This window comes from Myotis myotis, unplaced genomic scaffold, assembly GCF_014108235.1.
Source record: "Myotis myotis isolate mMyoMyo1 unplaced genomic scaffold, mMyoMyo1.p scaffold_m19_p_5, whole genome shotgun sequence".
Lineage (NCBI taxonomy): Eukaryota > Metazoa > Chordata > Mammalia > Chiroptera > Vespertilionidae > Myotis > Myotis myotis.
Genome location: NW_023416357.1, coordinates 101924875 through 101937021, shown reverse-complemented (window position 1 = coordinate 101937021; position 12147 = coordinate 101924875). Strand labels below are relative to the sequence as shown.

The following is a 12147-nucleotide window of genomic DNA, read 5'->3' as shown; positions in this document are numbered from 1 at the left end:
TTCTGGCCTGGCTATCCCAGGGTCTGGCTGCTTGTGCTGGCTCTCAGAGCTTGCTTCTGCAGTGCTGCCTTGGAGCCTGGCTGATGTTCAGGAACCATCTGTTTGTTCTTCTGTCTGTCTGTCTGTTTGCTTAGTTGCCTCAGCTGTGCTCTCTGTTCGTGCTTGGCTGGCCTTGAGCATTGTCTTGCCAGAGCTGACTCACTTTCTGTCCCCATTTCTTAGAGAAAAGGTGCTTTTGTCCTTGTCTGGGCTGGCACTCTCCCCTCTTAGTAAGGAGGGGATGGAAGTGGGGCTCCAGGGAACAGCTCCACCCTGTTTCTTCCTGAGGGTTCCTTGGACCAGGCTTTAACCTGGCTGAACAGGTGAGAAGTTCCCTCCAGGCTTAGCTTTCAAGAGATCCAGTGCACACCCCCAGGGTAGGGGGTATGGTCAGGCCTCGGGTTGCAGGTGTGCGCTGAGTCTCTCCTGGCTCTCCCCAGGCAGTTTGTGCACCTGGCTGTTCATGCGGAGAACTTTCACTCGGAGATTGTCAGTGTGAAGGAGATGAGAGATATCTGGTCCTGGATCCCTGAGCGATTCGCCCTCTGTCAGCCCCTCCTGCTCTTCTCCTCACTGCAGCATGGGTACAGCCTGACTAGGTAATGCCGGGAGACTGGGGAGGCTAGGCCTGCCCTCCGAGGCCCCGAGGCATGGACTCTAAGGGTCAGGTGGTGCTGGAGGGGCAGAGGGAGTGGTGAAGTTGTCCAGCTTCTGGTTCTATCTGTGCTTCCAGGAAGTCACACTGAAAATGGACCTGTGAACCTTGGCACTTGGGTGAGGCCCTGCCTCTCCTTGGGGCCCTAGAATTGGGAAGCCCTTTTCTGGGCTTCTCTCACTCCCAGGCCACCCAAATTCAGCGGTCGGTCATTACCGTACATGCCACAGCTCCATGTCCTCATATAGGCATGGTGATAACATGGGAACTTAACAGAACTATAAGAGGACGACTCAAGGCAACAGGCTGTGTGGTTCAGTACTCCCCACCCCCACTCTGTCAGTCCACAAGCCAGGAATAGGTTGGCCCTATGGGGCTGGGGCTGTGCTAAACTCCCCAGGGCACACTGCCTCCCTGGCAGCTCTGTCAGTTCAGCACCCCTGGAGCCTCAGACGCTCTGGCTTGGGTCATAGGTGACCCAGCAGAGGCAACACAGGCAGAGTTGGCCCAGCCCACATGGCGGGGACTGTCTGTAGCCCCATGAGCATTATGGCACAGCCAGAGCTACATTTGCCCAGCCCCAACCTCTGTGTGACTGAGGGACAGCTAATGGAGCTGCCAGGGCTGCCAGCCAAGCACTGGGCACCTGGAGCCACCACAGTGGCAACCTCAGGCTTCCTCACATGCTTCCCATTGCCAACAGCTCCCACATGCTTGGACTCTGAGCTTTCCTAGAGCAGGGACCTGTTCCTCTTGTTTTTGCTTCTCCGAAGCACCTGGCACACAGCTCTGCCTGCTGGGAGCGATTTGCCATGCTTCACACCAGGGCAGACAGTCCTGGGGCAGCTGACTGCTCACCCTGCAGACCCTGGGGGAGCTCCCCCTTGGCTTAGAAGAGTGCCCAGTCCAGAGTGTTGCTAGGTCCTTGGCCACAGTGCCTGGTCCCCAGGAGATAAGGAAATGCAGTCCTGGGCCCGTCTGCCCCTAGCAGTCCAGGTTTTCCTGGCGCTGTGAGTGCTGTCAGCAAAGCTGGCTAGAGGTGGTGTGGGAAGGAGTTCAGGAGAACTGCTTCCCATCAGGACTGGTACGTGTGGTCTCTTCCCCCAGGTTCTATTTCCAGTGTGAAGGACATGAGCCCACCCTCCTGCTCATTAAGACCACACAAAAGGAGGTGAGCAGGGACCAGAGGGAGCCTGGGGTTCTGGCTTCTGAGTTTGGGGTACTCTGCTGCTCCTGTGCCCCTGCAGCCTCCACCCAGCATTCCCACACTTAGGGGCACAGAGCAGAGCCACCGTCCACAATGAAGTGAATCTAGCCTCCCTATCTGACCCCCAAGTGCCCAGGGCCTCCTTGTTTCCCCTGAGGGCCCAGGCCCTGCTGACACAGCCTGGCTACTTAGGAGGACCATTGCAGAAATGCTCAGTAAGCGAGGCCCAGCCTCCTCCCAACACAGCGGGCCAGCACCAGCTCTATCAGCTGCCTTCACTTGCCTTCACCCCCTAACAGGTAGTTCTCAGGGCCCTTTCTGCTACAGTATCTGTCCCCTGGAAAGTCACCAAGACTAGGGAGGTCAGCGCTCATGTGCCCCCATCCTGGGGGTGTCTGCCAGTGGTAGAGGCTTTTTTTTTTTAAACATTTCACTTGAGTTTTTTCTTTTTTTTAATATATATTTTGAGTTCAGAGAAGAAGAGAGAGGGAGAGAGAGATAGAAACATTAATGATGACAGAGAATCATTGATTGGCTGCCTCCTGCACACCCCCTACTGGGGATTGAGCCTGCAACCCAGGCATGTGCCCTTGACCGGAATTGAACCCGGGACCCTTTGGTCCACAGGCTGACGCTCTATCCACTGAACTAAACCGGCTAGGGTGGTAGAAGCTTCTGGTTCAAGTGGCTCCCAAACCTGCACCCATGGGAGTTTTAGGTTCCTCATCCCATTCCAGACTCTGTCTGGGTTTCCAGGAGGAACCTGGGTATCTGTATCATAGTAGGAGACTGATTGTCAGACACTTGGGGAAAACCCTGACTTTAATGGTGAAATCAAGTGCTTTGCTGGCTGACAGGGTTGGAGAATGTTGTTGAGCAGGCGTACCTCCTGGAAGCTCTCATCTGAGGGGCCTCCTTGGGGCTGATGCCCAACAGCAGAATGTGGACATGGGGCTGTTCCCATGCTTGAGGGCCAAGGAAGGAAGCAAAATGAAAATATCCCAAACCCCTCCACCCCCACTCTCACTGCTAACCCCACGCCCTCCAAACTCTGACTTCCCACACCTCTCTCTCTTCACCTTCTTCGGCTCTTGCCCTCAAGTGGGAGTGAGGGTTCAGTGACAAAGCTGTGATGGTACCGTGGCCCCGAGGAGGCCTTAAGCAAAGGGATGCTCTTGCAGGCCAGCACGGTACAGCCTCACCTTGGGCCTTTCTCCCCAGGTGTGTGGAGCTTATTTGTCAACAGACTGGAGCGAGAGAAATAAGTTTGGAGGCAAACTGGGCTTCTTTGGGACCGGAGAATGCTTTGTGTTTAGGGTAAGTGGGTTTCCCTGCAGGTGCTCTAAGATCAACAGGCCCAGCACCCCTGCTCACATGGCCCTGTTTACTTTTGTTATAGCCGTTACCCTGCGGGATAACCTCGCATTTTCCTCTGGTTTGTGATCATTAGACCGTGAGATCCATGAGAGCAGGCAGGCCCCTACCTGCCTTGTGTGGCACCGTCTCCTCAGCCCTGGCAGGAGGCCTCATACACAGAGCTCTTCAATGAAGATTTGTGGGAGGAAAGTGGCCAGAAGGGCCCTGCAGGGCATAGTGTGCCAGCTCCTCATACTTTCATCTTCAGTTGCAGCCGGAGGTCCAGCGCTATGAGTGGGTGGTCATCAAACACCCAGAGCTGACTAAGCCAGTCTCCTTGGAGACCTCTGCCACTTCATCCCGGCACTGCCACTCCGTGTCCTTGTCCACATCCTCATCCTCAGACCCTGCTGACCGCCTCTCACCGTTCCTGGCCACTCGGCACTTCAATCTGCCCTCCAAGACTGAGTCCATGTTCATGGCTGGGGGCAGTGACTGCCTCATCATAGGTGGGTGTCTCACTTAGCCTTGGAGAAGGGTACAGGGTCATGGGTGGTCAAAGCCCCTGGGTCAGTCATTGCTGACTCAGGTGCAGGTGCCTCACCTGAAGGACAGGCAGAGCCCCCATGATGGCAGAGGAAGAAAGCAGGCATGAGGAGCGGGAGTAGGGGCAGGTATTCTGGGTAAACCAGCTGGGAAGTGGACTCTAGCCTAGAATTTGGACCCGGGCTGAGGGCTGGCAGCATTTGGAGGGTTGAAGGTCGGCCCTGTGGTTTTAGGCCTCTAGCAAGGCTGGGGCAGGGACAAGTGGAGATGCTCAGGGGCAGCCACTGACTGAGCATCCTGCAGGTGGAGGGGGCGGCCAGGCTCTCTACATCGATGGCGACCTGAATCGGGGCCGCACGGGCCACTGCGACACTTTCAACAACCAGCCCCTCTGCTCTGAGAACTTCCTCATCGCTGCTGTGGAGGCCTGGGGCTTCCAGGACCCCGACACCTGCTGACAGGCCTGTGCTGATGGTGACCGAGCTGCCACTGTGGGATGGGGAGCGGTGGGGTGGGGCAGGCTCTCTAGGGAAGAGGCAGTGAATGAAGATCCCCTCACCACATGCATAGGCAGCATTGGGATACAGCTGGGGCCCTGATGCTGGGCTGGGCAGTGGTACCTGACTCTGCTAGGACCTGCTCAGACTTTCTACTGCGTCCACCTTGGTCTCAGGTCCTAGCTCTCCTCTGTGGGGCCATCCCCCACTTGCAGCCCCTGATCCTTAATCCCTTCATGGTGGAGACAGAACTAGAAAGGCAAAAGGAACTGGCTGCCAAGTGTGGGTCTGTGGCACCCCCTGCTGGTGCCTCTTTGCATGGCTTCTGTGCAAGGCTCTGCAGCCTTCTGCCTGCCCTGCTGCTCTGGCTCTCCAGAGGTGTGTTGGTCCTGAGAAGACACAGGTGCCCTGGGGACTTTCTTGGCAGGAGCATCTGCCTGGGGCTTCTAACCCAGTTTTCTCCTTCCCATGCTGGCCTCCTGGGGCTGCCTCTTGGACAGTTAGCCATAAGTGAAAGAGGTTGGGGAAGGCAGGATCTATGCTGAGCTCTGGGCTCCTCCCAAGGGAGGGCTAAGGGCCAGTGGGATGAAGGACCAGAATGAACATCATATGTTCTTGTGTTTCTGCAGAGTCTGAAGCTTCTTCTGGGCCTCACTATGTACTCACACTTGGAGAGGCCTCCCAAGATGGCTAGGGGAGGGCCCTCTGACGTCAAACCAGCCACCTCCATTTCCAGGGAGGTGGAAATGGAGAAGCCTGCCTGGAGAAGCCTGGACCTACGGAGCCTTCTCCAGTTCTCTTCCTCACAGTCAGAACCTCCTAAGCTCTCCTGCAGTCTCTGTGGTGGCCCCATATCTCCTCTATGTCGCTACAGTGACCTGGTTCCCAGGATCCCATCCAGACTCCTCAGCATGTCGTGCTTGTCTCATCCAGTCCTCCCTACAAGTCCGTGTGCCAGGTCTGCACCCTCCCTAACTCCCTGCCCTCACTGCACCTTCAATGCGAGCCCCTCTGCATGGCATGTGTGTTCCCTCTGCATCCCTCTCACAGCACTGTGATCGGCTACATAGTGTGACTTCCTTGTGCTGCCACCTTTCCTCTTCCACCCTGCCCTGCCTGGTTCTGCACTGGACTCGTGCACAATAGGTGCCAAGTGAAGCTTGACCAGTGAACACTGCAAGGAGCAGCCCTCTTGCCCTATGAGCTCCCTCAGCTGGTTCTGAGGGCCTGGGCACCCAGGAGGGAAGAGGGGAGAAGCAGACACCCAAGTGACTGTGCTGCAGCAGCCTGGGCTGCAGGTGCCAAGGATTACTGTTCTCCAGCCAACCCCCCACTCCCACCCCTCAGTGTTCCTACATACCACATCCCTGCCTATCTACACTGTGCTTGCTCTTCTTGTGGTGTCCACCTTCCCAAACTCCTCTGAGCCAGACCACAGTGGGACTGAAGAAAGGACCAGGAACCCCGTGTGGCTTTGGACAAGCCAATGAACTTATTTGGAACTCAGTTTCCCCAGCTGTAAAATGGGACCAATCCTGCTCTGCTATCCCTCCAGGACTGTTGAAAGGCTGTGAGGGGAAAGGTGCTGGGAAGCGGTGTCACTGCTGACCCACCACCCCAGATCACTGCAGCCTCGCTACTCCCCCTTCCTCTGAGCCCCTACAGCCCTCGCTTGTATTTTGGTGTTATTAAACACGGTCTCATTACATAGTCCAAGTTTGGTCTCTTCAACCGGAGGAACCTCCGGGGGCTCTTCCCTCCAGGTTTATCACCAAATGGGACCCTGGAGGCTGCACCCCACTATGCTTGTCAGTGCTTTATCACCAGAATGTGAAGGTCTTTTAAAAACGTAGCTTTTCAGAAGCAGCTAAAAGTTTTTGTTGTTTTGTTAATCCTCGCCTGAGGATTTTTTTTTTCCTTTGATTTTTAGAGAGTGTGGAAGGGAAGGGGAGAGACAGAGAAAGATCAAGATGAGAGAGACACATCAATTGGTTGTCTCCCACATGAACTCCAATGAGGGCCGGGGATTGAGCCTACAACCGACCTACCTGCCCTTGACGGGAATAGAACCCAGGACCCTTCAGTCCACAGGTTGAGGCTCTACCCACTGAGCAACCCGGCTAGGGCACTAACAGTATTTTTTAGTACTATTTACATAGCTCCCTTGCCGGGAGCCGGTCCATCCTTGCTGCTTGACACAGTCACTGCAGGGAAGAAACATCTGCACAGCATATGTTTCAAGGGACCTGGCGTATATGGCATACTGTTCTTGATGTGTTTGCTCCCCTTCTTGGCACTATGTGTTTTAACCAAGGTCACCCCTCCGAGAAAGGTTGTTTCCCCAAGTAGGGATTTTCCCCTGAAGTTAGGGATGGAATAAAATCCCTTAACTAAGTGCCAGGCGGGTAGTTAATCACTTTTAACTACGAACAATCACGCTTAAGCTACATAATTTTTACTCCCTGGAATGGAGATAAGAAACGCCCTAACCTTTGGAATAGAGATTGATAGGATTGGAATCAACTGGTATAAATACAGATGTAACAAGACAACAGGACACAGAACCTAGAGACAGAACCTAGAGAGAGAACCTGGCTGAAGAACCTATAGACAGAACCTGGCTACAGAACCTGGATAGAACATGGCAAGAGAACCTGAATAGAACCTGGTGACTGAACCTGGCTGGAGAACCTTGCGAGGGAACATGGCTACAGAACCTGGCTGGAGAACCTAGCAAGAGAACATGGACACAGAACTTGGCTGGAGATCCTAACCAGAACTTCGCTGGAGATACTGATCAGAACTTGGCTAGAGATCCTGGCTAGGCTGCTGATCAACTGAACGCTCTGTGTCATTCCTTCTTCGCCGACTCAGTCCACACCTTTGGGGACCCCTGGACCTGCTGGGGTTGGACCCCAGCACTCCCTCCACAAACTTCCTGAACTTGGGGATTCTTTTTCTGGTAAGCCCGGAAGATTCTCTGTGGCTATCCCGAGGGCCCCTGTCAGGCCTTCCCAGACATCCAGTCCAGGGAGGGAAATCGCTACTTAGTCATGATTTCTATATCATGACATCTTTGTGTGTGCACACAAAATAGCTTCTTTGAATTTCTTCTTCCTAATTTTTCTGCTAAACTAAAAGGTATGTTATTATTATCTTTATTTTTCTTATTATTGTCCTTATATGATATTAGGTGTTCCCAAATAGCATATAATTTATTTCGTTAACATTCTCTATTATTTCTTTTTGATTATTTATGATTAGTTTTTTAATGTTAAAAATTAGCCAGTTTTTTGAAATTGCATAATGAATTACTTGTTTTTCTAGAAATGTTTAAAAGTTTATTTTAAAAACAAAAATTCAATATAGTTTAAACCACTTCATTCAGTTATTTATTAAAATAGACTGTAGCCCTAACTGGTTTGGCTCAATGGGTAAGAGCATCAGCCTGAAGACTGAAGGGTCCCAGGTTCGATTCCAGCCAAGGGCACATGCTGGTTGCAGGCTTGATCCCCAGTAGGGGGCGTGTAGGAGGCAGCCAATGATTCTCTCTCACTGTTGATGTTTCTATCGATCTCTCCTTCTCCCTTCCTCTCTGAAATCAATAAAAATATTTTTAAATTAAAAATAAAATAAAATGGACTGTATACCTTTAGGGCTTCAGAAAATCAGTTTTTCAAAAATAATTTATTTTTATTTTTATTTTTTGTTAATCCTCACTCGATATATTTTTCTCATTGATTTTTAGGGAGCATGGAAGGGAGGAGAGAGACAGAAACATTGATGTGAGATAGACACAACGATTGGTTGCCTTCCACATGTGCCCCAACCAGGCAGAATGGAGCCTGCAACCAAGGTACATGCCCTTGACCAGAACTGAACTCACGACCCTTCAGGCCGAGGGCTGATGTTCTAACCATTGAGAAAGCAGCTAGGGCTCAAATATATTTTTTTAAAATATATTTTTATTGATTTCAGAGAGGAAGGGAGAGGAAGAGAGAGATAGAAACATCAACGATAAGAGGGAATTGTTGATTGGCTGCCTCCTGCAGGCCCCCACTGGGGACTGAGCCAGCAACCCAGACATGTGCCCTTGACTGGAATCGAGCCCTGGGCCCTTCAGTTTGCAGGCTGACGCTCTATCCACTAAGCCAAACCAGCTAGGGCTCAAAAACAAATTTTAATATAAGACTAAGCCATTTCATTAGAGTTTTAATTGTTGAATTAAAATTAGTATTTCAATTTTTTTCTATTTTTATAAACTACACTAGAGGCCCTATGCACAAAAATTTGTGCACTTGGGGGGGTCCCTTAGCCCAGCCTATGCCCTCTTGCAGTCTGGGACCCCTCGGAGGATGTCCACCTGCTGGAACTCTTACCATTTGCAACAGCATGGATGGAACTGGAGAGCATTATGCTAAGTGAAATAAGCCAGTCAATGAAGGAAAAACACCACATGATCTCACTCACTCATGGATAATAAAGGCCATTATAAACTTATGAACAAAAATAGATACAGAGGCAGAGCTGCCTCGAACAGACTGTCAAACTACAGTGGGAAAGCCGGGGAGGGTTGAGGGGCGGGAAGGGGTGTGGGAGGTAAGAGATCAACCAAAGGACTTGTATGCATGCATATAAGCATAACCAATGGACATAAGACACTGGGGGGGTAGGGGAGGCCGGGGGATTATTAAGGGTGGGAAAAAACGGAGACATATGTAATAAAATAATTTTAAAAAAGACTAAGCCATTTCATTATTCAGAGTTTTAATTATTGAATTAAAATTAGTATTTCAAATTTTTTCTATTTTTATAAACTACTCTAGAGGCCCGGTGCACAAAAATTTGTGCACTGGGGGGGGGGGGGTCCCTTAGCCCGGCCTATGCCCTCTTGCAGTCTGGGACCCCTCGAAGGATGTCCACCTGCTGGCTTACGCCCACTCCCTGAGTGATCGGGCCCAAGCTGGCAGTCAGACATCCCTCTCACAGCCCGGCAGCCCTCAGGGAGCAGCAGGGAGCAGCCCAGCAGGGAGCAGACCTAAGCTGCAGTCGGACATCCTTAGTGCTGCTGAGGAGGCAGGAGAGGCTCCTGCCACCACTGCTGTGCTGGCAGCCATCAGCCTGGCTTGTGGCTGAGCAGAGCTCCCCCTGTGGGAGCGCACTGGCCACCAGGGGGCAGCTCCTGCATTGAGCATCTGCCCCCTGGTGGTCAGTGTGCGTCATAGTGACCAGTCATTCTCAGTCGTTCTGCTGTTAGGGTCAATTTGCATATTACCCTTTTATTATATAGAATAGAGGCCTGGTGCACAGGTGGAGGCCGACTGGTTTGCCCTGAAGGGTGTCCTGGATCAGGGTGGGGGTCCCGCTGGGATGCCTGGCCAGCCTAGGAGAGGGGCTGATGGCTGTTTGCAGGCTGGTCAAGCCCCCCAGTGGGAACCCTCACTGCATGGGGGTTTGGCCAGCCTGGGTGAGGGGCTGAGGGCCGTTTTCAGGCTGCCCAAACCCCCTTCAGGTTGGGGGTCCCCACTGGGGTGCCTGGCCAGCCTGGGTGAGGGGCTGATGGCTGTTTTCAGACTGACCAAGCCCCACGGCAACAGAAGCTCCCAGCCTTTCCTTTTTTTTTTTTTTTAATTCACTCCAGCTCCGTGGCCATGGTGGCTGGAAGCAGGTATCTGGGGTTTATTTACCTTCTATAATTGAAATTTTTGTTGCCTTGAGAGGAAGCAGCAGCCGGCCGGGAAGCTTGGTTTCCTCCATCATTGGGGCAACCAAGCCTCCTGCTTGCTACAGCTCTGTGGCTGCCAGCCACCATCTTGGTTGGGTTAATTTGCATATAGTCACTCTGATTGGCTGGTGGGCATGGTTTGGGCTGTAGCAAAGGTATGGTCAATTTGCATGTTTGTCTGTTATTAGGTAAGGTGCTTAATTTTTTTAGCTTTTCAGGACAATTTGTTTTAGAAATTTTAGATTTCAGAAGACCTTCAAATTTCTCTTACCCATTTCATGAAGCCATAAAGTGTTAGTTTCCTTAAATATTTTATATTTAAGCCCTAGCCGGTTTGGCTCAGTGGATAGAGCGCCGCCTATGAACTGAAAGTTCCCAAGTTCGATTCCAGTCAAGGGCACATGCCCAGGTTGTGGGCTCGATCCCCAGGGGGGACTTGTGGGAGGCAGCCAATCCATGATTCTCTCTCATCATGGATGTTTCTCTCTCTCCCTCTTCCTTCCTCTCTGAAATCAATAAAAATAAAATATTTAATAGATTAAGTTTTTTAACTTTTTTTGCTTTGAAATTTAGATACAAATTTTATTTAAGATCTGAAATACAGTTCCTTAAATATCAACTTCTCGAGAAAGCCGCGGCTACACAATAAAGCATTGCCTCTATCATGTTAGAACGTGCATTAGACTCAAGTACAAAAACCATGAGACAAACCACCATCCTTCAGCAATCTGAGCAAAGATAGAATACCTAAGGAACAACATGGATGGACTTGCAGAGGATGGGCTGTTTTACTTCAAGCACCATTTAAAAAAGAGCACAGACGCATGGGTTTTCAGGTATATACATTGCGTAGAACCTTTGGCACTAGGAATCAGGGCATTTTTATCAGGTAGCATTAACACATAATTAGAAAATTGTGTAGTGTCAAAGGGATAGAACCACCAGCATTCAAGCAATGTTGTCAACTATACAAGAAGATGTTCTACTGAATGTTTCTTTTTTTGTCCAATTACTGCATACACTGGTAGCAACTTTGAAATAAAAGGAGCTTGTACTCCTTTTATTTTCTGTTTAAAACAAAACAGAAAAACTGAAATATAAGCCCTGTTATACATTAACAATTTTAAAGGACATCAATTATACAAGAAAAAGACTAAGGACGAAATGAGTGTTTACGGATACCGGACAAAATAGCGAGTGCTCAGTAGACCCTCACAGGGCTTTGCGGTGGTACTCAGCCGAAGCTACTTTGTAATCACTGGCAGTTAACAGAGATGCAGCATTCTTTGCCAGGTATTTTAGGAAATCACACAAATAGTCCAACAATAATGTAAGGCTCTTCTCATCAAGGGGCATATATGCCAGAATTGCTCCAGTTCTTACAAATAATCTCGCTGTGGTGCTCCATAAACTTGGGACACGGGTGCATCAGGGTGAGCCAAGAGGATTTCGGCTCTTAAATTTGTAGAGCAGCTGAGTGCCTAACATCACGTTCAAGCATTCTTTAATTTCTACAACTTCATTCACTGCGTATTCCTTATTGTTGATATTTCTCTGCGATTTCTTGCAGCTTGCATACTCTTCTAGAATGGCATCTACATTTTTCTTAGGGAATTGAAATAGCTCCTTCTGCCTGGTAACTAAGTCCCAATCCTCAACAAGCCATAGTTTTAATTCTTCAGGAATCCTTCCTGTAACGTCCATTCTATTCTTAAATGCAGGGGTCCTCAAACTACGGCCCGCGGGCCACATGCAAATACAAATATTGTATTTGTTCCCGTTTTTTTTTTTTTTTTTTACTTCAAAATAAGATATGTGCAGTGTGCATAGGAATTTGTTCATAGTTTTTTTTTTTAACTATAGTCCGGCCCTCCAACGGTCTGAGGGACAGTGAACTGGCCCCCTGTTTAAAAAGTTTGAGGACCCCTGCTTAAATGCATCCTCACTTTCAACAATGGAGTCAGCCAGTGCCCTTTTCTTCTGAGGTGGCTGAGGGGCTTTGCTGGTACTGCCACCATCCCTGTTTCCAGGAGTCTTCTGCTTGTTCTTTCTTGTCTTCCCCACCAATCCAGAAGGGGGGTTCTCTACAGAACAACCCCCTCCCCCACCATCTGCCTGGGCA

General features: G+C 50.4%; 1 protein-coding gene and 1 pseudogene across 12 annotated transcripts in view; one reads left to right on the top strand and one right to left on the bottom strand.

The window, feature by feature from the left end:
• TBC1D24 (TBC1 domain family member 24) overlaps positions 1–6010 on the top strand; it is a 28124-nt gene extending 22114 nt beyond the window's left edge. For 8 of the 12 annotated variants that reach the window (XM_036309731.1, XM_036309740.1, XM_036309734.1 and 5 more), the window contains 6 exons: positions 480–638; positions 1802–1865; positions 3123–3218; positions 3526–3766; positions 4107–4277; positions 4930–6010. In XM_036309731.1, the coding sequence (XP_036165624.1) occupies positions 480–638; positions 1802–1865; positions 3123–3218; positions 3526–3766; positions 4107–4261 (715 nt within the window). In that variant the 3' untranslated portion in view covers positions 4262–4277; positions 4930–6010. The remainder of the gene's footprint in view (positions 1–479; positions 639–1801; positions 1866–3122; positions 3219–3525; positions 3767–4106; positions 4278–4929) is intronic. The other 4 variants (XM_036309742.1, XM_036309743.1, XM_036309739.1 and 1 more) reach the window with 3 other exon arrangements.
• A 4575-nt stretch (positions 6011–10585) lies between these two features.
• LOC118656396 lies at positions 10586–11740 on the bottom strand (annotated as a pseudogene).
• Positions 11741–12147: the final 407 nt, after the last annotated feature.